The sequence below is a fragment of the Haliotis rufescens genome, unplaced genomic scaffold, assembly GCF_023055435.1.
Source record: "Haliotis rufescens isolate VD_foot unplaced genomic scaffold, xgHalRufe1.0.p SCAF_6, whole genome shotgun sequence".
NCBI lineage: Eukaryota > Metazoa > Mollusca > Gastropoda > Lepetellida > Haliotidae > Haliotis > Haliotis rufescens.
The window spans coordinates 56,849,912-56,877,538 of record NW_025964334.1 but is presented as its reverse complement, the minus strand read 5'-3'; the positions used below and the strand labels follow the sequence as shown (position 1 = coordinate 56,877,538).

Genomic DNA, 27,627 nt, shown 5'->3' with positions numbered 1-27,627 from the left:
TCCATTTCTGCCATGCAAAGATATGAAATACCGTTGAAAGCAGTGTCAAACACATCTCACTTAGGCTTGGATTTCTTTTCGCGAAATTTTTTAGAAAATGTAAAATGAAAAACGGCAATAATTTATAAATGGAAATTACAAAATTGCAAGTAAAATGATTTTATCACTGAATTTGGAAAGTCTCGCCCAACTGAGAATAATTAGAGCCTGTATGACTCACCTGTCTGTCTGTGAGGATGGGGCGGTGTTGGTGTTCCCTTCGATGTAGTTCTGAACTGTCTCGTGATGTTTGGCTGTATAAAAGTTTAATATTTGTACAACGTGTATCTGAATAGAAAGTCCAGAAGAATCAATTCTTCATCCATCACAGCATCATTGTCTAGGCATGAAAAGATGCTGCCACACAGTGCCATGGTACTGTAGTTCACCTCATCATATGCTATTAATTATATTTCATCCCCTGTGAAGATCCAGGTCAAAAATGGTCTTCAGCAACCCATGACTTGTCGTAAGAGGCAACAAATTGGATCGGGTGCTTAGCTTAGCTGACCTGGTAAATGCATGTTATCATATATAACAGTATAGATCGCTGCTCATGGTGACAATCACGAGATTGTCTGATCTAGATTGTCTGATTGGTTATTTACAGACTGCAGTCATATATCTGGAATATTGCTGAGGGGGGCATTAAACAACAAACAAACAAACTTTTACTTCAGCAACTGAAATGGGTCAACAAACATAACCACTGCTTTTGTCAACATCAATATTTTGACTTCCTGTATTCACTGTGTTACATGTTAAAGACCCACCTTTTATATATCTAAATGTGCAAACATAATAACCAGAGATTATTAGCCAAAAGTGTTGATGAACTGAAAATATCACAGTTCGGAACCAAAATTGTCTTTAGCAAGCCTTGCTCAAGGACAACACATATTTATTGTCCCTAACATATGTACAATGGGGTGACCTTTCACAGCTATGATGACCCGAGACTGACCAGGTCATGTGATGTCATCCAGGATGTGGTGACGTACCTAACTTCAAGGGTGAAATGTAATTATCTTTTGTCTTATCATGCTTTTGCCATAATTGACAAAAAACGTAAAAACTATGTGGAAGCATTTTCAGGGCCTGGACCAGGTCCACAACAGTGTGGTCCAGAACCCCCCTTGTACTTACTACTATGCAGGAACACACAAAAGTAGTAATCTCTTCATCATAATATATCATACCTCCATGTCAGAATGATGAGATCTGATTGGTTTGAGTGATCTTGATAAAAAAACTATGAATCCCGCCTTGGAGGGAAATAAATTTATAAGAGGGTGAATAAATCCCTTATACCCCGCCATGACAAAATCTGGCTGCACGTGGATTTTCGAGAGGCAGAATAAATCCCTTACACCCCGCTTCGATGCAAAAAGCCGCACTTTTTCCCCCCGAGTCTATAAAAAGTCATGTGACAGCACAAGTTAACCTCAGCTCAATCAAAAAGCTGTTTTCTATCAACTTTGAATTTTAAATTTGCATAATTTGCATTATGCAAAAATATTTAATAGTTAATTTCACACCATACCTTCATGTGCCACTGTAGCTGAGGTTGACAATTACACGCTCCCAAATCAAACCATGCAGGTTTGAACACCCCTGGCGACACATGTTTTCAGGAAAAAAATGAAATTATTCACTTGTCAATAAATGTAAAAAAATAGTTCCGTCTGTTCCAAGTGGAAATTAATTCAACTGTTGGTTCAAGATAACGTATGGTTGACAAACAACTCTCCATACCTGAAAAATAATGGAGCATTCAAACAATAGAATGACGTCACAGATGTGTTTTAATATGTTTTCTCACCTGCACCGACATCACTTGGAACCAGAGCAAACAGCCGGCGGAGGAGATTCTCAAACTGAAATACAGAACATTGGTTAGCCCCTTGGCACATCCGAGTCCTGCAGGTATGACGGATCACCTTCATGAGTTGTTATGGCACTATATATTGGGAGCTAAAGTGTTTAACATTGATTAACATTGATCGTACATGCAGATATTATTTTCTACATACAAGAATAAATATGGTCAGTCGCCCTGTGCTTTTGTACCCAAGAACAAGGCTATTCGTTTTATATACCTTCCATGTTTCCATGTCCCAGGATAGCGACCATGCCAAACTTCAATATTAATCAGAGTGCAACCAGTGGGATGCAGAAAATGTGTCTGCATGTCTAGGAAGGAATGCTATTTCATTATTTGGTACCACTTATTTATGTACATTGAAAAATACAACAGAGATTCTTTCCTTTCAACTGACCAACTCCAGATCTTTTTTTTTACTAGCAGCCTCTGAACATAGGCAATTTTATGTCATTTCTTGTAGAGTGCTGTATCAAATTTTTAACATTTCTCTGGGACCCTCATTTTGTTGCATGGGACCCCCTATTTCAAACTGGGACCAAGACAATTCAAAGCTTTGAGTCCCAGGACTCCTAAAATACCTAAGTCCCTGTTGTTCCTATCAGAAGAGGGCAATAACATTGTGACTGAAGTGATTACCTCAGCTGACACTGTGTTGGCTTTGTAGCTGTCGTACTCAGGGAAGGTGGAGGGTTTGAAGTAGTCAAACACTATCCCGGCCTTTTCCCAGACAAAAGATATCTGAAAGACAAGCAACATTCATTGGGTAATTAAATAGTTCTTGGTGTATTTAATAAAATGTTTTTCTTCAACAAGAATGAACAAACAAACGACAAATATTTTTGGTATATGTGGCACAAAACATAATATCATAAGACATTGACATGGCATTAAGAGGCTGGAGTACGAGGAAGACGGAGTAGACTTATTCATAGAGCTGACTGTACCAAAACATTGAAAGACACAACAAAGCTGAAATCAAAAAGTCAGTTCCAATGCTTAAAGCCTTTGTTAATAGATATTTTTTCTGGAAACCAGGACCCACTTGCACAAAGCGATCTTAGCGCTAAGATGATCGTAACTCCCATACTTACACAGGCTTACAATAGTCGTAGAGCTAAGATCGCTTTGTGCAAGTGGGCCCAGGTCACGTCTTAGGCATACTCCCCTTCCCTTCTGATCTACTTATGTTATTTCATTACTGAAGTAAGTTAGCAAACTTGGAAGAAAAAAGACAACTCAAAATCCTTATATTCTAAATCTGAGTCAATGTATCTGTAAACCAGGAAGACATGAATACAGGAACACTTATACATGGGTTTTGTTCCTTGAGTTTGATTGTGAGGCAGGGTGACTGACCGGTGGAGCGTTATGGTCCTGCAGGTGCTTGGCCTTGCCCCGCTTGTGTGGGTGTCCGTACAGACAGAAGATGCACTGCTCCAGGGCCATGTCCAGCCCCTCCCTGATGAAGTGGGGCTTCTTCATCTCCTGCTCCAGCTCATTGAGGAAGTACAGCAGCAGAGCACCATCCGACTTGGTGCACCACGAGTGTCTGAAGTAGCACAGCAGTGTTTTCATCCTATGCTAACCCTCAAAATTTTCATTTATTTTTTTATTTTTTTTATTTTTGACTGGTTTCTTCCTTAAGAGAATATACAAGTGAGTGAGTTCAGTTAAATTTTGCTTTGAATTGTTTGTTAGTTTGTTGTTTAATGCCACACTCAGCAATATTCCGGCTATGTGACGGCGGTCTGTAAACAGTCGAGTAGGGACCAAACAAACCAGTGATTGACACCATGAGCATCGATCCATGAACAATACGATGACATGCATCAACCAAGTCACAGAGCCTGACCACCCGATCCCGTTAGTCGCCTCCTACGACAAGTTTAGTCGCCTTTTACGGCAAGCATGTGTTGCTGAAGACCTATACTTCCCTGGATCTTCACGGGTGTTGCTTTGAACAATATTTCAGTTACACGACTTTTTGTGAGGTTAATGTGTCAGGAAAGACTGAAGTAAGACCCTTGTCTGTAGTTAAGGATTAACCACATTTGAAACAATCAAGCAAACTATATCTATGGACCCAACACATTTATCTGCATATCAATTGTCCAAACTGTAAACCATAATAATTTCCAGTACATTAATTGTCACAATGACTCACTGCATTTCAACAGCAGAATTATTCTGAGAAATATTGACAAGACAAAAAGCAAATCTATGAGCATAATTATGAAATAGTGAGTGAGTGAATGAGGTTTTACGCCGCTTTTAGCAATATTCCAGCAATATCACGGCGGGGGACACCAGAAAACAGCTTCACACATTGTACCCATGTCGGGAATCGAACCCGGGTCCTCGGCGTGATGAGCGAACGCTTTAACCAGTAGGCTACCCGACCGACCCAATTATGTAATAAAAAAGAGTGGATTATAACATTATTCACTAGAAAGTGGCACAGGTCAATAGCCAAATATAAATCAGTATCTGTCTATATCCTAAATTGTTGACTTACCTCCCAAGATACTCGTGTGCGACGTTGAGCAGCATGAGGGAGCTGCTGATGGCGCCGTCCATGTTGGTCCCCTCCTCCCCTGGCGCCAGCATGGACCTCAACTTGGCCTCCTCACTGCAGACATACATACAGACAGGTTGGTCAAGCTCTAGCTACATCTGAGCAGTGACTGACTGGCACATAAATCAATGTTGTAGTAAGGAAGAAGTGACCTTGGTTACTGGGGTGACAATGCAGGAAGCAGTGGGGATGCTGGACACTTGACATGATAGTGTTGCTGCAGCCAGGGATGTACAAACTGTACATATATAATTATACATATAAACTGTACATTATAATTATACACACACACGACATGTATAATTGTATATACAAACTGTACATGTTTAATTATATTACAAACTGTACATGTATAATAGTACAGAAACTTGACATGTATAATTATACAGAAACTTTACATGTATAGTTACATAACAAACTGTACATGTATCATTATACAGAAACTTTACATGTATAAATATATACCAAACTGTACATGTATAATTATACAGAAACTGTACATGTATAATATATATGAAACTGTACATGTATAATTATACAGAAACTGTACATGTACGATTATATACCAAACTGTACATGTGTAATTATACAGAAACTGTACATGTATAATTATACAGAAACTGTACATGTATAATTATACAGAAACTTTACATGTATAATTACATAACAAACTGTACATGTATCATTATACAGAAACTGTACATGTATAATTATACAGAAACTGTACATGTATAATTATACAGAAACTGCACATGTATAATTATACAGAAACTGTACATGTATAATTATACGGAAACTTTACATGTATAATTACATAACAAACTGTACATGTATCATTATACAGAAACTGTACATGTATAAATATATACCAAACTGTAAATGTATAATTATACAGAAACTGTACATGTTTGATTATATACCAAACTGTACATGTATAATTATACACACAAACTGTACATGTATAATTATACACACAAACTGTACATGTATAATTATATACCAAACTGTAAATGTATAATTATACAGAAACTGTACATGTTTGATTATATACCAAACTGTACATGTATAATTATACACACAAACTGTACATGTATAATTATACAGAAATTGTACATGTATAATTATATACCAAACTGTACATGTATAATTATACACACAAACTGTACATGTATAATTATACAGAAACTGTACATGTATAATTATACAGAACCTGTACATGTATAATTATAAACCAAACTGTACATGTATCATTATACAGAAACTGTACATGTATAATTATACAGAAACTGTACATGTATAATTATACAGAAACTGTACATGTATAATTATATACCAAACTGTACATGTATAATTATACAGAAACTGTACATGTATAATTATATACCAAACTGTACATGTATAATCATACACACAAACTTTACATGTATAATTATACACACAAACTGTACATGTATAATTATACACACAAACTGTACATGTATAATTATACACACAACTATAGAATGTCAATGTTATAATAAGTGCACGAAGAGACTGTAAAATACTTGAAATATGAAGCGCACATAAAAGAGCAACTGCCGTTGCCTGCTCTCCAGGCGCATGTGTCTGATGAACAAATGTTGTTGGTATCTTGCCGGAAGCCTGCATCAGTGAACTTGATTGATTGAACTTAACGAAGTCTCAATGTCATAAGGGTCTTTATTGCCATACAGGGTTTTACTTGGGGCCATACAGGGTTTTACTCGGGGCCATACAGGGTTTTACTCGGGGCCACACAGGGTTTTACTTGGGGCCACACAGGGTTTTACTTGGGGCCATACATTACAGTCATCACAGTTTGGAATCCAGGCATGAACATAGAGGCCCCAGCTGGCCACCCAAAGCAAGCTTCACGTATAGATGATAGATTGAAGCAAATGAACCACCGACACCCTGAACCTTAAGCGTATTTCTTATGAGAACAGAACTTACTTTTACCTGTACCACACAATCGATTTTGATCATTGTTTATGCTTTAAACAGACCTTTTTGCATTCCACGGGACTTACAATGTAAACTACTTGTGCCCAATATCAAATTGTACAAGTCCAGGATGAGATACCTGGCGCCTGGTAAAACCTTGGCCACAGTTTGTCTATGTAAAATGTTTGAATGTTTACTTACGCTGCACATTTTTTAAGCCTAGGTTTGCAAGAAACTGTTCTGATTTAAATGACTTCATATTCGTGAATTCCTACCTTTTGATGAGTCTTGATAACAGTATCCATGACAACACGACCGTGTTTGGCACCTCGGGGGAAGTGTCCGAAGAGTCCATCGTCAGCTCGATCATGCGGATGAGGTTCTGAGTGTGGCGGACGGTGTTGCTGGATGGGAGGCTCTTTAGTATGCTCTCATCCATGTCCAGGACTCTGTGTGTTAAGAGGAGGAGCAAGTGAGTCAGTGACAGACAACTGATGCCACTCCCCACAGAATTTCAGTTATTTCACCATGTTCACAGCAGCTCTTACCGAGTTATGGCGGCAAGCTAAAACGACAATTCCTTCATCTAAATTCTATTCAAGGATATGTCACAAAGTATGACAAACATTTAGTTGAACATTACAAACACTTCAAGAACATGTCTTCAGACAGCAAATATTTCCATTCTTGGAAACTGAAAATGATTAAAATATGTGGCTTCTCACTTGTTGATGTGGTCAAAGATCTGTCTGATGGTAGTGAGCCATTCATCCCTTGACTGCCCCGACGCCCTGCGGTAACACTGGAGAGCTTCATTGAAGGACACTTCACCCCACAGCAGACATTTCTGGAAAGATTTACATATATAAAGTCCCTTACACATGGTCCCTATATGAAGTCCCCTACACGTGGTCCCTATATATAGTCCCCTACACGTGGTCCCTATATAAAATCCCCTTCACATGGTCCCTTTATAAAGTCCCCTACACGTGGTCCCTATATAAAGTCCCCTACACATGGTCCCTTTATAAAGTCCCCTACACGTGGTCCCTATATAAAGTCCCCTACACGTGGTCCCTATATAAAGTCCCCTACACATGGTCTCTATATGAAGTCCCCTACACGTGGTCCCTACATAAAGTCCCCTACACATGGTCCCTATATGAAGTCCCCTACACGTGGTCCCTATATAAAGTCCCCTACACGTGGTCCCTATATAAAGTCCCCTACACATGGTCCCTATATAAAGTCCCCTACACATGGTCCCTACACATGGTTCCTATATAAAGTCCCCTACACATGGTCCCTATATAAAGTCCCCTACACATGGTCCCTTTATAAAGTCCCCTACACATGGTGCCTATATAAAGTCCCCTTCACATGGTGCCTATATAAAGTCCCCCACACGTGGTCCCTATATAAAGTTTCCTACATGTGGTCCCTATATAAAGTCCCCTACATGGGGTCCCTATATAAAGTCCCCTACATGGGGTCCCTATATAAAGTCCCCTACACATGGTCCCTATATAAAGTCCCTTACACATTGTCCCTATATAAAGTCCCCTACACATGGTCCCTATATAAAGTCCCCTACACATGGTCCCTATATAAAGTCCCCTTCACGTGGTCCCTATATAAAGTCCCTTACACATGGTCCCTATATAAAGCCCCATTACAAATGGTACCTATATAAAGTCCCCTACACGTTGTCCCTATATAAAGTCCCCTACACATGGTCCCTATATAAAGTCCCCCACACATGGTCCCTATATGAAGTCCCCTACACGTGGTCCCTATATAAAGTCCCCTACACTTGGTCCCTATATAAAGTCCCCTACACATGGTCCCTATATAAAGTCCCCTACAAAAGGTCCCTATATAAAGTCCCCTACAAAAGGTCCCTATAAAAAGTCCCTAATAATGTCTCTGTATTAGGTCCACAATACAAATTGCCACTAATTCCCCATATGAGGTCCCTTGTACCACATAAAACAAGGTCCACCTATATGGGCCACCATACAAAATGACACAAGGTCCCTGTGTGAGGTCCCTTTACAACATGACACAAGGTCCCTGTGTGAGGTCCCTTTACAACATGACACAAGGTCCATGTGTGAGGTCCCTTTACAACATAACACAAGGTCCCTATATGATGTCCCCTTCACAACATGACACAAGCTCCCTGTGTGAGATCTGCTTTACAACATAACACAAGGTCCCTAAATGAGATCAGCTTTACAACATCACACAAGGTCCTATATGATGTCCCCTTCACAACATGACACAATCTCCAAATAGGAGGTCCCCTTCAAAAACAACAACATAAGGTCCCTGTGTGAGGTCCCCTTTAGAACATAACAGAAGGTCCCTATGTGAGGACCCCTCCACAACATGACACAAGGTCCCTTTATGAGGTCCCCTTTAGAACATAACAGAAGGTCCCTATGTGAGGTCCCCTCCACAACATGACACAAGGTCCCTGTGTGAGGTCCCCTTCACAACATAACACAAGGGCCCTATGTGAGGTCCCCTCCACAACATGACACAAGGTCCCTGTGTGAGGTCCCCTCCACAACATGACACAAGGTCCCTGTGTGAGGTCCCCTCCACAACATAACACAAGGTCCCTTTATGAGGTCCCCTTTAGAACATAACACAAGGTCCCTGTGTGAGGTCCCCTCCACAACATGACACAAGGTCCCTGTGTGAGGTCCCCTCCACAACATAACACAAGGTCCCTTTATGAGGTCCCCTTTAGAACATAACACAAGGTCCCTGTGTGAGGTCCCCTTCACAACATAACACAAGGTCCCTTTATGAGGTCAACAAACAGCTACTCATTTCCAGGGACCAATACAAGGTACCTACACAAAGGGACCCTAAAAGATGTCTAAGCTAGGTTAAGCTAGATCTCCTATGCCAGGTACCCTTGAATACCCTACTGCAAGAGGCATTTCTGAAAACTTCAGTGCACACTGATCCATCGGCTGGGCAATTAATGCAGCTGGTGTGAGCATGCTTTAGGATGTGAATTAGGAGTATAAGACCCTTGACATTCAATACCAACCTTGTAGTCCTTGAGCTTGAAGAGCGAGTCCTGGAGCAGCATCAGCTGACGGTGCCGCTCGGGGAGAGAGCTGCCTGCCTCCGATATCTGCAACAGTCATCATCAACATCAGGGTCAGAGATACAGGTTTCATGCTGCCGATATTCCAACACTTTCAATGCAGGGGACATCAAGTCCACTGGGTTTTATAAAAAAAATTTGGGTTGAGAAGGTGGCAATATAGCTCACCTTGTTGGCTGTGTGGGGTTGAGAGAAGGTTGCGATATAGCTCGCCTTGTTGGCTGTGTGGAGTTGAGAGAAGATGGCGATATAGCTCACTTTCTTGGCTGTGTGGGGTTGAGAGAATGTGGGGATATAGCTCACCTTGCTGGCTGTGTGGGGTTGAGAGAACGTGGGGATATAGCTCAAATTGTTGGCTGTGCAGGGTTAAGAGAAGGTAGAGACATAGCTCACCTTGTTGGCTGTGCAGGGTTGAGAGAAGGTGTGATATAGCTCACCTTGTTGGCTGTGCAGGGTTAAGAGAAGGTAGAGACATAGCTCACCTTGTTGGCTGTGCAGGGTTGAGAGAAGGTGTGATATAGCTCACCTTGTTGGCTGTGCAGGTTAAGAGAAGGTAGAGACATAGCTCACCTTGTTGGCTGTGCAGGGTTGAGAGAAGGTGGTGATATAGCTAACATTTGACTGTGTGGGGTTGAGAGAAGGTGGAGGTATATCTCACCTTCTTGGCTGTGCGGGGTTGAGAGAAGGTCTGGAGCAGGAACTCAACCACCTTATCGTAGCTCCCTGCCTCGTACAGCTTCTGGGTCTCCTCCAGGGACTGGCTGCGCTGGAGGGACTCCTGCTGTTTGTCTACCTGGTCTACAGAAGGGGGACAGATTAGTCTACCTGGTCTACAGAAGGGGGACAGATAAGTCAGTCTGGTCTACAGAAGGGGGACAGATTAGTCAGTCTGGTCTACAGAAGGGGGACAGATTAGTCAGTCTGGTCTACAGAAGGGGGACAGATTAGTCAGTCTGGTCTACAGAAGGGGGACAGATTAGTCAGTCTGGTCTACAGAAGGGGGACAGATTAGTCTACCTGGTCTACAGAAGGGGGACAGATTAGTCAGTCTGGTCTACAGAAGGGGGACAGATTAGTCAGTCTGGTCTACAGAAGGGGGACAGATTAGTCTACCTGGTCTACAGAAGGGGGACAGATTAGTCTACCTGGTCTACAGAAGGGGGACAGATTAGTCCGTCTGGTCTACAGAAGGGGGACAGATTAGTCTACCTGGTCTACAGAAGGGGGACAGATTAGTCTACCTGGTCTACAGAAGGGGGACAGATTAGTCCGCCTGGTCTACAGAAGGGGGACAGATTAGTCAGTCTGGTCTACAGAAGGGGGACAGATTAGTCTGCCTGGTCTACAGAAGGGGGACAGATTAGTCAGTCTGGTCTACAGAAGGGGGACAGATTAGTCAGTCTGGTCTACAGAAGGGGGACAGATTAGTCAGTCTGGTCTACAGAAGGGGGACAGATTAGTCAGTCTGGTCTACAGAAGGGGGACAGATTAGTCAGTCTGGTCTACAGAAGGGGGACGGATTAGTCAGTCTGGTCTACAGAAGGGGGACAGATTAGTCAGTCTGGTCTACAGAAGGGGGACAGATTAGTCAGTCTGGTCTACAGAAGGGGGACAGATTAGTCAGTCTGGTCTACAGAAGGGGGACAGATTAGTCAGTCTGGTCTACAGAAGGGGGACAGATTAGTCAGTCTGGTCTACAGAAGGGGGACAGATTAGTCAGTCTGGTCTACAGAAGGGGGACAGATTAGTCAGTCTGGTCTACAGAAGGGGGACAGATTAGTCAGTCTGGTCTACAGAAGGGGGACAGATTAGTCAGTCTGGTCTACAGAAGGGGGACAGATTAGTCAGTCTGGTCTACAGAAGGGGGACAGATTAGTCAGTCTGGTCTACAGAAGGGGGACAGATTAGTCAGTCTGGTCTACAGAAGGGGGACAGATTAGTCTACCTGGTCTACAGAAGGGGGAAAGATTAGTCAGTCTGGTCTACAGAAGGGGGACAGATTAGTCTACCTGGTCTACAGAAGGGGGACAGATTAGTCAGTCTGGTCTACAGAAGGGGGACAGATTAGTCAGTCTGGTCTACAGAAGGGGGACAGATTAGTCTACCTGGTCTACAGAAGGGGGACAGATTAGTCTACCTGGTCTACAGAAGGGGGACAGATTAGTCCGTCTGGTCTACAGAAGGGGGACAGATTAGTCTACCTGGTCTACAGAAGGGGGACAGATTAGTCTACCTGGTCTACAGAAGGGGGACAGATTAGTCCGCCTGGTCTACAGAAGGGGGACAGATTAGTCAGTCTGGTCTACAGAAGGGGGACAGATTAGTCTGCCTGGTCTACAGAAGGGGGACAGATTAGTCAGTCTGGTCTACAGAAGGGGGACAGATTAGTCAGTCTGGTCTACAGAAGGGGGACAGATTAGTCAGTCTGGTCTACAGAAGGGGGACAGATTAGTCAGTCTGGTCTACAGAAGGGGGACAGATTAGTCAGTCTGGTCTACAGAAGGGGGACGGATTAGTCAGTCTGGTCTACAGAAGGGGGACGGATTAGTCAGTCTGGTCTACAGAAGGGGGACAGATTAGTCAGTCTGGTCTACAGAAGGGGGACAGATTAGTCAGTCTGGTCTACAGAAGGGGGACAGATTAGTCAGTCTGGTCTACAGAAGGGGGACAGATTAGTCAGTCTGGTCTACAGAAGGGGGACAGATTAGTCAGTCTGGTCTACAGAAGGGGGACAGATTAGTCAGTCTGGTCTACAGAAGGGGGACAGATTAGTCAGTCTGGTCTACAGAAGGGGGACAGATTAGTCAGTCTGGTCTACAGAAGGGGGACAGATTAGTCAGTCTGGTCTACAGAAGGGGGACAGATTAGTCAGTCTGGTCTACAGAAGGGGGACAGATTAGTCAGTCTGGTCTACAGAAGGGGGACAGATTAGTCAGTCTGGTCTACAGAAGGGGGACAGATTAGTCAGTCTGGTCTACAGAAGGGGGACAGATTAGTCTACCTGGTCTACAGAAGGGGGAAAGATTAGTCAGTCTGGTCTACAGAAGGGGGACAGATTAGTCTACCTGGTCTACAGAAGGGGGACAGATTAGTCAGTCTGGTCTACAGAAGGGGGACAGATTAGTCTACCTGGTCTACAGAAGGGGGAAAGATTAGTCAGTCTGGTCTACAGAAGGGGGACAGATTAGTCAGTCTGGTCTACAGAAGGGGGACAGATTAGTCAGTCTGGTCTACAGAAGGGGGACAGATTAGTCTACCTGGTCTACAGAAGGGGGACAGATTAGTCAGTCTGGTCTACAGAAGGGGGACAGATTAGTCAGTCTGGTCTACAGAAGGGGGACAGATTAGTCAGTCTGGTCTACAGAAGGGGGACAGATTAGTCAGTCTGGTCTACAGAAGGGGGACAGATTAGTCTACCTGGTCTACAGAAGGGGGAAAGATTAGTCAGTCTGGTCTACAGAAGGGGGACAGATTAGTCAGTCTGGTCTACAGAAGGGGGACAGATTAGTCAGTCTGGTCTACAGAAGGGGGACAGATTAGTCAGTCTGGTCTACAGAAGGGGGACAGATTAGTCAGTCTGGTCTACAGAAGGGGGACAGATTAGTCTACCTGGTCTACAGAAGGGGGACAGATTAGTCAGTCTGGTCTACAGAAGGGGGACAGATTAGTCAGTCTGGTCTACAGAAGGGGGACAGATTAGTCAGTCTGGTCTACAGAAGGGGGACAGATAAGTCAGTCTCGTCTACAGAAGGGGGACAGATTAGTCAGTCTGGTCTACAGAAGGGGGACAGATTAGTCAGTCTGGTCTACAGAAGGGGGACAGATTAGTCAGTCTGGTCTACAGAAGGGGGACAGATTAGTCAGTCTGGTCTACAGAAGGGGGACAGATCAGTCAGTCTGGTCTACAGAAGGGGGACAGATCAGTCAGTCTGATCTACAGAAGGGGGACAGATTAGTCAGTCTGGTCTACAGAAGGGGGACAGATCAGTCAGTCTGGTCTACAGAAGGGGGACAGATTAGTCAGTCTGGTCTACAGAAGGGGGACAGATTAGTCAGTCTGGTCTACAGAAGGGGGACAGATTAGTCAGTCTGGTCTACAGAAGGGGGACAGATTAGTCAGTCTGGTCTACAGAAGGGGGACAGATTAGTCAGTCTGGTCTACAGAAGGGGGACAGATTAGTCAGTCTGGTCTACAGAAGGGGGACAGATTAGTCAGTCTGGTCTACAGAAGGGGCACAGATTAGTCAGTCTGGTCTACAGAAGGGGGACAGATTAGTCAGTCTGGTCTACAGAAGGGGGACAGATTAGTCAGTCTGGTCTACAGAAGGGGGACAGATTAGTCAGTCTGGTCTACAGAAGGGGGACAGATTAGTCAGTCTGGTCTACAGAAGGGGGACAGATTAGTCTACCTGGCCATTTCTCGGGTTCTTTTACAACATCCTATTGAATCATGCTGTAAACCTGCTGGCAGTATTTTGATATAATCAGTGTGTTTATAACCAAAGAAAAAAATACCTTTTGATATTATGTCATCCACCTTACAGTTCTGTAGCTTGAAGGATGTGATGTCCTTCTCCTCCTTGGCACAGTCCATCACATAGGAGAGCTGAATCAGATCATACACCATCACATAGGAGAGCTGAATCAGATCATACATCATGACAGAGGAGAGCTGAATCAGATCGTACATCATACATCATGACAGAGGAGAGCTGAATCAGATCATACATCATGACAGAGGAGAGTTGAATCAGATCATACATCGTGAGAGAGAAGAACTGAATCAGATCATACATCGTGAGAGAGAACTGAATCAGATCATACATCGTGAGAGAGAAGAACTGAATCAGATCATACATCGTGAGAGAGAAGAACTGAATCAGATCGTACATCATGACAGAGGAGAACTGAATCAGATCATACATCGTGAGAGAGAAGAACTGAATCAGATCATACATCGTGAGAGAGAACTGAATCAGATCGTACATCATGACACAGGACCGCTGAATCAGATCACACATCAGGACAGAGGAGAGCTGAATCAGATCATACATCGTGAGAGAGAAGAACTGAATCAGATCATACATCGTGAGAGAGAACTGAATCAGATCGTACATCATGACACAGGAGAGCTGAATCAGATCATACATCATGACAGAGGAGAGCTGAATCAGATCACACATCATGACAGAGGAGAGCTGAATCAGATCATACATCGTGACAGAGGAGAGCTGAATCAGATCTTACATTATACATCATGACACAGGAGAGCTGAATCAGATCATACATCATGACAGAGGACAACTGAATCAGATCATACATCGTGACAGAGGAGAGCTGAATCAGATCGTACATCATGACAGAGGAGAGCTGAATCAGATCATACATCATGACACAGGAGAGCTGAATCAGATCATACATTATGATAGAGGAGAGCTGAATCAGATCATACATCATGACACAGGAGAGCTGAATCAGATCATACATCATGACAGAGGAGAGCTGAATCAGATCACACATCATGAAAGAGGAGAGCTGAATCAGATCACACATTATGACAGAGGAGAGATGAATCAGATCATACACCATGACAGAGAAGAACTGAATCAGATCTTACATTATGACAGCGGAGAACTGAATCAGATCTTACATCATGACAGAGAAGAACTGAATCAGATCTTATATTATGACAGAGGAGAGCTGAATCAGATCATACATCATGACAGAGGAGAACTGAATCAGATCTTACATCATGACAGAGGAGAGCTGAATCAGATCATACATCATGACAGAGGAGAGCTGAATCAGATCATACATCATGACAGAGGAGAGCTGAATCAGATCACAAATCATGACAGAGGAGAGCTGAATCAGATCTTATATTATGACAGAGGAGAGCTGAATCAGATCATACATCATGACAGAGGAGAGCTGAATCAGATCTTACATCATGACAGAGGAGAGCTGAATCAGATCATACATCAGGACAGAGGAGAGCTGAATCAGATCGTACATCATGACAGAGGAGAGCTGAATCAGATCTTACATCATGACAGAGGAGAGCTGAATCAGATCATACATCATGACAGAGGAGAGCTGAATCAGATCACAAATCATGACAGAGAAGAGCTGAATCAGATCGTACATCATGACAGAGGAGAGCTGAATCAGATCTTACATCATGACAGAGGAGAGCTGAATCAGATCTTACAGCATGACAGAGAAGAACTGAATCAGATCTTACATTATGACAGAGGAGAGCTGAATCAGATCTTACATTATGACAGAGAAGAACTGAATCAGATCTAACATTTTGACAGAGGAGAACTGAATCAGATCTTACATTATGACAGAGAAGAACTGAATCAGATCACACATTATGACAGAGGAGAGCTGAATCGGATCTTACAGCATGACAGAGGAGAGCTGAATCAGATCTTACATCAGGACAGAGGAGAGCTGAATCAGATCTTACAGCATGACAGAGGAGAGCTGAATCGGATCATACATCATGACAGAGGAGAGCTGAATCGGATAATACATCATGACAGAGGAGAGCTGAATTGGATCTTACAGCATGACAGAGGAGAGCTGAATCAGATCTTACATCAGGACAGAGGAGAGCTGAATCAGATCTTACATCAGAACAGAGGAGAGCTGAATCAGATCTTACATCATGACAGAGGAGAGCTGAATCGGATCTTACATTATGATAGAGGAGAGCTGAATCAGATCATACATCAAGACAGAGGAGAACTGAATCAGATCATACATCATGACAGAGAAGAACTGAATCAGATCTTACATCATGACAGAGGAGAGCTGAATCAGATCATACATCATGACAGAGGACAGCTGAATCAGATCATACATTATGACAGAGGAGAGCTGAATCAGATCTTACATTATGACAGAGGAGAGCTGAATCAGATCTTACATTATGACAGAGAAGAACTGAATCAGATCTTACATTATGACAGCGGAGAACTGAATCAGATCTTACATAATGACAGAGAAGAACTGAATCAGATCATACATTATGACAGAGGAGAACTGAATCAGATCTTACATTATGACAGCGGAGAACTGAATCAGATCTTACATAATGACAGAGAAGAACTGATCAGATCACACATCATGACAGAGGAGAGCTGAATCAGATCATACATCATGACAGAGGACAGCTGAATCAGATCATACATCAAGACAGAGGAGAGCTGAATCAGATCATACACCATGACAGAGGAGAGCTGAATCAGATCATACACCATGACAGAGGAGAGCTGAATCAGATCATACACCATGATAGAGGAGAACTGAATCAGATCATACATCAAGACAGAGGAGAGCTGAATCAGATCATACACCATGATAGAGGAGAACTGAATCAGATCATACACCATGACACTGGAGAGCTGAATCAGATCATACATCATGATAGAGGAAAACTGAATCAGATCATACATTATGACAGAGGAGAGCTGAATCAGATCATACACCATGATAGAGGAGAACTGAATCAGATCATACACCATGATAGAGGAAAACTGAATCAGATCATACATTATGACAGAGAAGAACTGAATCAGATCACACATTATGACAGAGGAGAGCTGAATCAGATCATACATTATGACAGAGGAGAGCTGAATCAGATCTTACATCATGACAGAGAAGAACTGAATCAGATCACACATTATGACAGAGGAGAGCTGAATCAGATCATACACCATGACAGAGGAGAGCTGAATCAGATCATACATCATGACAGAGGACCGCTGAATCAGATCATACATCATGACAGAGGAGAGCTGAATCAGATCATACACCATGACAGAGGAGAGCTGAATCAGATCATACATCATGACAGAGGAGAGCTGAATCAGATCATACATCATGACAGAGGAGAGCTGAATCAGATCATACACCATGACAGAGGAGAGCTGAATCAGATCATACATCATGACAGAGGAGAACTGAATCAGATCATACATCATGACAGTGAAGAGCTGAATCAGATCATACATCATGACAGAGAAGAACTGAATCAGATCTTACATCATGACAGAGAAGAACTGAATCAGATCTTACATCATGACACAGGAGAGCTGAATCAGATCATACATCATGACAGAGGAGAGTCAAATCAGATCATACATCATGACAGAGGAGAGCTGAATTAGATCATACATCATGATAGAGGAGAGCTGAATCAGATCTTACATCATGACAGAGGAGAGCTGAATCAGATCTTACATCATGACAGAGGAGAACTGAATCAGATCTTACAGCACTGTCCCTTACTTCTCCATGTGTGCAGGTGAGTACTATTTAGTATGACAAGAGTGAGTGAGAAAAAGAGTCAGGGAGTGGTTGAGTCAGACAGTCGGATAATTGAGAATCCAAATTATATTAAGCTCAACTAAACATACAGTGTTTTGCTATAATTTACCTTGTCAAAGCAGAAGTCAGCTTCGTCTTTGTCATTCTGAATCATGGAGAACCTGGCCTTCAGCCAGTACACTGAAAAGCAACATGGTGACCACTGAGACACAATATCCAATATTCCCAAATAAAAGAATCACAAGTTTAAAATTTTATCAAAATCAACTCTAAATTTCATCAGCAGCAGATTTTTGGCTTAACACTGGCATAGGTTCCTCCAAACACTCACCTCTAGCAGCGTACTCCATCCACACCTCCCCCATCCTACACCTGCTGCCTGCCAGGGTGGTGATATACCACAAGTCTTCTCGGTAGAATTCCTCCATAGTTGCTGGTTCCCCTAATATTGACTGTATCCCCCTATGAGATGGTAATTAATAATTCATATATTTGATTATTAGAATTTATTAACACCACAGGGCAAAATAAAAGCTGCTGTTGACACAAACAAGTGATCAAATTTCAGCTAAAACCTCACTCTACTGAGGATATATAAATAATGAGTGAGTGAGTGAGTTGGATTTAACACCGCTTTTAACATTATTCCAGTTATATCGTGGCGTATCAGCTTAATGTGGGAGGAAAGCCCGAAGTGATGCAGGTCTCAGACGTTTACCACTTCGGTGAAACCCACGAGCACGGGTATGGTGCTGACAAACCTAGAAACATAATCGTTTCTGGCGCGCCCAAGGGACGCAACTCTGCACAGCGAATCGCAGCGCCTTAGATGACTGGGCCACCCATGCCCCCGGATATATAAATATAACTTATTAATATTTCTTCTCAATATTAGTCTGCCTTTGTTTGTTAATTATTCACAGAATAATATGTTGCTGCAGTTATTTAGCATATCGAAGATGCGTTGTCAAGAGAACAAATGTCCTATATCTTGAAGTAAATGATTTGATACATGACAGATAATGAATTCTGATGTGGGATGCTTCATGACAGAGCACTTCAAAGTAACACAATATGAGGCTGTATCGGGTACCCACCCTCTTGGAGAGGTGCCAGAAGGCTTGGAGTGTATCGACAGCCAGTGGTCCAACTTCAGCTCAGCCCACAGCAGACAAATCTACAAACATCAGTTGTCAGTCCTGTCACACCATATAGACAAGGAGTATGTACACAGTTTCATGCAGCATGATACGGGAGATGGAGAACTATGTCCCTGTAACACTACATCACAGTGACAGTAAATACTGACAGCAAATAATCCATGTTTACTGCTGAAAACATAAAACCCATACAAAATAATGTTTTTGATAGAATTGCCTTGTGCTGTACTTCTGTACAAGAAATAGATTACAGATCAGACTACTGTGAAATAACATTACCATTTCTTAATTAATTAACTTCACTTAATTAAAAGAATTGTCAGGTAAAACACAAATATTACATGAAAGTAAATAATGGGGATGACACTTGCCTATTGGCCAGCCTCCGTATCTCCAGGTCAGCATTGCAGTAAACCTACACTAACCCATGGGTCCATTCCCGTGGTGGGTTTTTTATTGTGTGTCAGTCCTTTTTTCAATGTTGAATTTCTCATAAGCTCTTTCATAATTGACAGGATGGGTCGCCATGTTGTTGATATCGATAACCAAACAATGAGGATGGTTAGTAACTCGCATTCTGATTGGTCCATTTGATAGAGTAGCATAACAAATCAAATAGACAAATGAAAGTCAAAGGTGGGTAATTTGAGATCGCGAGAACCATGGGATGGACCCAGGGGGAGTGTAAATTTACATAAATTCAAGCCATGGAGATATGGAGGATCAGAGCTCCAGATAAGCTTTTGGAGTTGTGGGTATTTTACCCATGCATTTTAAAATCATTGGGTATCAGTAATTCTATCTGGGTATTCAAATTTCTGTTACCCACTAGTTTTTACACTTGTGGGTATTAAAGTTTAATATTTAAAAACACTATTCATCTAGTCCCTGCAAACTGGTGTCGTGTGGGTTCCAGAGCTTTATAGGACTCAAAAATACCACGATACTTCCACAAGAAAGTGTGATGGCAAATGATCATAATGTAACTGTCATCGTGAAGTTTGGCAAGGTTGACGGAATGCCGGTTTATAATTTCAAAATAAGTTGCTGATTTGCTAATCAATACGCAGGGTTACTTCACAATATTTTGATGATACGCATTAGTTTTATTTTTGTAGCGTATCTGTAATGTTGGTTGCGTATTTGATACGCTTGGATTTTATTTTACTGCGTATTTCTGCATTTCTGATGCGTATTTTATGCAGATACGCAGCTTATCTGGAGCTCAGAAGATGCCTATTGGACTACTCTGAATTTCTCTCACAAGTTAAATTACTAAATAGACTCATCAGAAACAAAACAAGATCTCAAATTATAATATTTTATGTTCGTTTCACTTTTCACTATCAGTCCTTTGGCACTAGAACATAAAACTTCCAAAGTGAACTGATTACTTCTCCTGGGATAACATCATGTTACTCACTCGTCCGTACTCACAGATGTCCTCATTATCCACATCTTCCGCACTCCTGGAAACACAAGCAGAGGCTCGCCTCAATCATCTCAATACTCATTGATATCACAAATAGTTTCATCCAATTTATGCATGTTCATGGGGTAGGGTGGGAATAGGGTGGGGGTGGGGGTAGGGTGGGGGTGGGGGTAGGTTGGGGGTGGGGGTAGGGTGGGGGCGTGGATAGGGGTGGTGGTGATGAGGCAGTAATTGTTGAGAGTGCACAGTTGTCTCCCCTTGTGTACCAGTACATTACCTATGCTTCTGGGTTTAAAAACATCTTTGGATCAGATAATCCAGTGATTCATATCATACTCATTGATCCACTCAATTGGGATGGATGACATGCATCAACCATGTCAGCGAGCCTGACCACCCGATCCCGTTAGTCGCCTCTTACGACAAGCATAGTCACCTCTTAAAGCATGCATGGGTTGCTGAAGACCTATTCTACCCCAGATCTTCACGGGTCTCCTCCCTAACAATGCCATCTGAAGAGTGGACTCACCCAAACACACAAGGAAACGTAAGATGTTGGCGGAGCTTGTCGTACACCTGCACAAAGACCTCCCCTAAACCCTCAGGCCTGCAACACAGAGTGAACCAACAGTAAAACACAGCACCAGAGACACACATAAGGAGTGCTTCACAACCTGACATCTTCCCTAGGCACCAGAGACAGACATAAGGAGTGCTTCACAACCTGACATCTTCCCTAGGCACCAGAGACAGACATAAGGAGTGCTTCACAACCTGACATCTTCCCTAGGCACCAGAGACAGACATAAGGAGTGCTTCACAACCTGACATCTTCCCTTGGCACCAGAGACAGACATAAGGAGTGCTTCACAACCTGATATCTTCCCGAGGCACCAGAGACAGACATAAGGAGTGCTTCAAAACCTGACATCTTCTCTAGGCACCAGAGACAGACATAAGGAGTGCTTCACAACCTGACATCTTCCCTAGGCACCAGAGACAGACATAAGGAGTGCTTCAAAACCTGACATCTTCCCTAGGCACCAGAGACAGACTTAAGGAGTGCTTCAAAACCTGACATCTTCCCTAGGCACCAGAGACAGACATAAGGAGTGCTTCACAACCTGACATCTTCCCTAGGCAAGGGAGTTACTGACTATAAAAGTCCAGTTTCCTAGGCTGAAGTTACTGGGCTAGATTGTAGTGCCACCAGTGTCCCTTCTATGTCACTCCGCTGTGCAGAGTTGCATCTCTTGGGCACTCCAGACACCTATGATTGTGGGTTTGAATCCTAGTTCGCCCTGATTATGTTTATGCTTTACAACCTGAATGCATACAGAATCTTATCTGAAACAAATGCTTGTATCACAAGTATTCTGACCCAAGTTTCATAAAATACATAGGATGCACATACAATTGTCATAATCTCTGCTTCTTCATCAACACTTTAAGATTATCTGCAATGAAGAAATAGTAGCTACTATGTTGAAAAACATGTTGATAAGTTACCAGTGTCCACACTCATACAGCGTGACCTCTTTCCTAAAAGTCGGGGATCAGGCTAAAAGTGATAATAGTCTTGGTTCTCAGGCACCGCCCGCATCATCATAAAGTCTGCCGCACGTTTTGTTTTTATTTCCATTTTTAAAAAAATCCTAATACTTTAAAACAATGCGATCCAATATAACACACAGTTACTTCCCTTATATGCACACTGCTTTACTGCGCATATTGTGTTATGGTCATGGTGGCAATAGGAGTTTGTGTGCTTGTTTATGTAGGGAGGCCCTTTCCCATGTTGTTTCCCAGGTTGATGGTACACAACTGTTTACTTGGTTACATACTAGTCTGATATTTGTGGTATATTTATAGTGTCTCTAAATGTGTACAGCATATAACTTGTTTTGTTCAGTGTAGCTGTGTTCACCAAAGTTGTAAACATCACAGACTTTCCTTCAAGTTAACATGCTGTAATAGACCTGACCCCATGAAGTGCATTAAATCACTTGAGCACCTTGATTAAAAACAGGAAAGATTTGCAAAATATCTGTCGACGCCCAGTTCGTGGTGCACATCCTTTGCAAACCCGGCAGTCGACTGAAATCTGCATGCTGAAATCAATGTTGTTTACAAACAGGATGTCTAGTTTGTTACACGATATTGACTGGACTATGCATAGGCTCATAAGTCTAACCAAAATGTAACTCCGGAATTCCAGCCTAGTTCGGCATGGTGGAAACTGGACATTTATAGTCAGTTAACACCCTTGCCTCGGGAAGATGCACAGTATAAAGAAGGTGAGGTGAGGTGAAACTGGGTTTAACGTCGCGTCCAAGATTATTGCACTTATATAGCGACGTGCATGCACATGTGTGTGTGTGTGTTTGTTGTTGCTTGTACTAGTCCGGACTGATGCCAATTTATAGTGCTAGCTCACTGAGATACCATGCCGCAGTTTAACATGGATACCCCACTCAGACACAGTATACTGACTCCGAGCCGACCAGTCCTTGTTTTAGCCCCTTAATGCCGATGCCAGACAGGGTAACAACAAGTGCCATCTTTTAACGTCTTTTGGTATGACGCGGCCGGGAACACAGTATAGAGAAACCCTTAATGGAATTGTCACTGCACCTACCACTTCATGGTGTGTTTGTCAGTGAGGGTAGTGAGGTAGCGGAACAGGAGGTCGATGATGCCGTAGTTGCTGATGCCTCTCTGGATGAACGCCTTCACCTCCCTCTCCTCCGTCGACTCCAGCGGCGCACCCTCGGAGGGGCGTCTCGCTGCTCCTGCATCAAAGCATCATTCTGACATGAATTTGGGAAATACACCATTGGGATTGGTAAATCTGAGGTATAAAATCACAATCACCACCTCTAATTGAAACAGCTGATTTGACTACCACGGAAGATAATGTTAATAGAAAAGTATGTCATCAGACATTGTAGGTAGGCATTTTAAAATAATTATATGTACAATCATATTACATGAAATGCAGATTTGTACTAACTACAACATTCAAAAGTGTATGTGGCAATACATTTTATGCAGAAAACAGGATGGAAATAGATAGAGAGCTTGAAATTTGCTCTTTTCTAAAGCTGACTCTGACATCATATCTTTTGCCTCACATTGAAGATCTGGGATAGAATAGGTCTTCAGCAACCCATGCTTGCCTTAAAAGGCGACTATGCTTGTCGCAAGAGTCGACTAACAGGCTTGGTAGGTCAGGCTCGCTGACTTGGTTGATGCATGGCATCATATCCCAATAGTGTGGATCGATGCTCATTATGTCAATGGATTGTCTGGTCCAGACTCGATTATTTACAGACCGCCGTCATATAGCTGGAATATTGCTGAGTGCGGCGTTAAACAACAAACAAACAAACACATTGAGCGATAAGAGGTCCTTATAGTGACATGATAATTAAACATTTAAACCTCACTTACGCTCTGTGTTCAGTCCAAAATATAATCTAGCATAGCTAAATTTACAAGTAGCCCAGCTCTAAATGGAAAACACAGGATGTCTATCTCCTTGATGATCTGGACCCGGTTGTATCAAACTTTAATGATGCATTAACATGTCATTAAACCTTCATTAACTAATGTATCATTAAATCCAGTTGTACTAACGTTTTAATGACGTCGTGGTGTCATTAACGCGTCATTAACTTAATGAAGGTTCTGGGGCATCATTAGCGTGTCATTAAAAACAAACATGGCCGCGAACATATTGTTTGAACGCTTAGGACGCACAAGGAAAGACCGTGTTTGACAGACGACCGGAAGTAACGCGTACGTGTTTACGTCAAGGAATTGTGGGAAATATTTAGGGGAAACACCGAATTTAATGACAGGTTAATGAAGACACTTACATTAAGGCATCATTAGATAATGATATGCTAATAAACGTTTGATACAACCGATTTTAATGATGCCATTAACTAATGGTGCATTAAGCATTTAATGTATCATTAGGGTTTAATGTAGCCATTAGTTAATGAGGCTTTGATACAACCGGGTCCTGACCATGCTAAAAAGCTCTGAGACAGATAAATTGAAAACCAACATTCACCATTTCAAATACAATTAATTTTGATCATATTTTTCATTTTTATTCTTCATATCTGAATAAAACAAATGACCATATAATTCTGGCCATATGCTCTTAGCTCATCTGAAACCTGGCTCATCATTTTCACTGGGTATCCGTGTATACAGGAATTATCAAGCCCGATATTTGTCCCCAAATGTCAACAAAAATCCCTAAATTGAACATTTCGTGTTATGCTCCTTTAAGAGGAGGCTTGTATTTCAGTGATACAGGACCAGTATAGAGGAAGAGGCTTTAGAGCATTCGGGAGAGCTGTTTTTTCTGTTCTCCGGGAACACAGTTCAGGAAGTTTCTACTAGCTTTTGGAAATAAGTTGAGATAAGCAACAGTATGAGTCAGGATAAGGATAATTCCAAATTTTGAAATTTTAAAAAAAAATTCTCAATTTGCCTGCCATAGGCACTTAGTTTGAAATCCTAGATAACCCTGATCTATTTACGAGACTTCTAAGGGCATCTGTATATGTGAATACCTCTACTGCTTGGACTGTCCATGGCGGTGACACTGCAGTCAGTTTCCTCCATCGTCAAGTCATCCTCGTCATCACTGACCTGCCTGGAAACATCAACATATCTCATCAGAGTAGGATCTCTTAGGTCCTTGGGGCGTAGAACAGGTCACAAGCAGCTACAAGCATGTTTCTACTGCCAGTGATCTCAAGGCAGAATAGTTCTTTCATTATGAATGCTTCAGTATTCCCCAATTCCGGAATATTTTGCAGAAAATCACATTTTGTCCACAATTTTGCATTTATCTGCAGCAGAATCCATCAAAATTTTAACATGTGAGTCTAAAGCTAGTTTTAAATGTGTAAATGGATATTTATTTCGTTTTAAAGTGAATTTGACTTTTGTATTATTGCTTACTGTCTGTATGCTTACAAAGGAAATTTCCAGATTCACTTCAAAAAGCAGTTCTAGCCATGGATCAGTTTATCACAAAAATGCATGTCGCAAGTCAAACAGATGCAAAACTACTAAATTCACGAAAACTAAGTTTTAAAGTTTGCAGAATTGTGTGCAGAATTATCCGAATTTGGTTGCAGAATTTACTAATATTCACCGCAGAATCTTGATTTTATTATGGCCGAGGAATACAGTGGTGACTGATGCTTACAGGCAACGGTTTTTAAAGTACTTTGTTCACTGGAGGTTCATTACCTGTTAACCACTATAATCAGTTGTTGTCAGACCGTATCCTTGTAACAAGCTACCTGGAGTGATCTCCCCTTGTCAACATGGCCTCCATGCCAAGCACATGCACTCTCCTACCCAGAGTTCCATGCGGCCGGCAGCCAGCTAGCATAGTACCTCTGCCACAGGCCAGCGCCATGTGACGATTCGTCACATCTTTCACAGTCCATTCAAGATATTGCATATGCTTTTCATCCGTTTCATGTTTGACAAGTCTACACATTTTCATAAACAAATGTCAAAGAATGGTTAACTTTCATTGAGAAAGTATGCAAATACGTAAAAATCTACTTGTTTTTGCGTAGTTATCCTATGTTTACATTGGTTGTACGGCTCCACGTGCTGTCATCGAAGCCCAACGGAGAGCTAGCGACACGGTCACTTTGATGCATAAATATATATTGTCATGCAACTCACTGTTGCAGTTGTAGTAGCATATCTATATAGTTATGCAAAACAATATGTAAAGCGCCCCCAAATGCTTGCATTAGTCCGTTCTATACTGATTTCTGAAAAAGCGCGTTTGTTTACAAACAAGAGAAAAGTCCGGTCACGTGATATGCAAATTAGCCTGTGGCAGTGGTGTTATGCTGAGTCACCACTGCGACGGAGTGTGAAGCACATGGTGTATTATAAAGGAACTTTTTAACCTGAAATTCCTTTCCTCTGCCTATCAAAGAGTATCAGTATGGTTCTACCTCAAAACCAATCTAGGGTCCTCCTGGCATGGCACGAAAATGATAGGACATGAAGGACACACCACTGACAGGTTAACGATGGACAACATGAAAGTTCATGTGTGAATACATATGAGATGCAATTTATGAATTATTAATTAAAAGGGAGCAATGCGAGTAAACATAAATCCACATTCTTATCAAAACCAGATCTAAGGGCCTGCTACCCCTACACACAGAAGTCTGAGGACATCCCATTACAGGTGAGTGAGTGAGTGAGTTGGGTTTTACGCCGCTTTTAACAGTATTTCAGTTATATCACGGCGTGTCAGCTTAATGTGGGAGGAAAGCCCGAAGTGATGCAGGTCTCGGACGTTTGCCACTTCGGTGAAACCCACGAGCACGGGTATGGTGCTGACAAACCTAGAAACATAATCGGGGCGAACCGGGATTCGAACCCACAATCATAGGTTTCTGGCTTGCCCAAGGGACGCAACTCTGCACAGCGAATCGCGGTGCCTTAGACGACTGGGCCACCCGTGCCCCCCCATTACAGGTGAGACGGGACTCACAGGAGGGAGGATGGCAGGAACTTGTACAGCAGCTCCTGCATGTTGATGCTGTCCTCCTGCTTCTTCCGCGACGTGTTGCGAACCTGGGGGAAAGTGAGAGGGTGAGTGAGTTGGGTTTAACGCCGCTTTGAACAGTACCATATTTTCTTGAGTAAAGTGCACACTATTTTTCCAAAAAACACAACACGTAATTCTTGCGATCACGCGATCACGTGCACGGGAGCCTTGAAGGTGACTGGTCAGACTGGTTCCATGTAAAAAATAATACCCGGCAATATAGCGATCAGCTGCTTCACTTAGGGTTATTATTATTTTAAATATGTTTAGTAAAAGCTGCATCTAAATTAAAAAGATATTGGAATATATTATTCCTGATAAAAAAATAGTTTCAGATACAACTTTTGCCGATACTTGCATTAAAATACTGTAAAGTTATATCATTGGGTGTGTCTTGACCGAATCACCGGTAGATTCCAAGAAAATGTGTGTACAGCTGATTGCTGTGTCCGGCTTAGTTTACGAGAAAATACACAAGGTAATCT

The 27,627-nt window shown here is 42.3% G+C and overlaps 1 protein-coding gene across 1 annotated transcript in view; it reads right to left on the bottom strand.

Moving 5' to 3' along the window:
• LOC124146846 (calcineurin-binding protein cabin-1-like) overlaps positions 1-27,627 on the bottom strand; it is a 58,226-nt gene that overhangs the window by 14,811 nt on the left and 15,788 nt on the right. Inside the window, exons 13-30 of the mRNA XM_048386697.1 lie at positions 27,086-27,168; positions 25,116-25,198; positions 23,162-23,315; positions 21,053-21,130; positions 20,515-20,560; positions 19,029-19,108; positions 18,263-18,393; positions 18,041-18,111; positions 14,104-14,194; positions 10,247-10,386; positions 9,529-9,615; positions 7,187-7,308; positions 6,737-6,910; positions 4,440-4,553; positions 3,281-3,473; positions 2,561-2,662; positions 1,862-1,916; positions 221-293 (exon numbers count right to left, since the gene is read on the bottom strand). Coding sequence (XP_048242654.1) covers positions 221-293; positions 1,862-1,916; positions 2,561-2,662; positions 3,281-3,473; positions 4,440-4,553; positions 6,737-6,910; positions 7,187-7,308; positions 9,529-9,615; positions 10,247-10,386; positions 14,104-14,194; positions 18,041-18,111; positions 18,263-18,393; positions 19,029-19,108; positions 20,515-20,560; positions 21,053-21,130; positions 23,162-23,315; positions 25,116-25,198; positions 27,086-27,168 — 1,877 coding nt within the window. The remainder of the gene's footprint in view (positions 1-220; positions 294-1,861; positions 1,917-2,560; positions 2,663-3,280; positions 3,474-4,439; positions 4,554-6,736; positions 6,911-7,186; positions 7,309-9,528; positions 9,616-10,246; positions 10,387-14,103; positions 14,195-18,040; positions 18,112-18,262; positions 18,394-19,028; positions 19,109-20,514; positions 20,561-21,052; positions 21,131-23,161; positions 23,316-25,115; positions 25,199-27,085; positions 27,169-27,627) is intronic.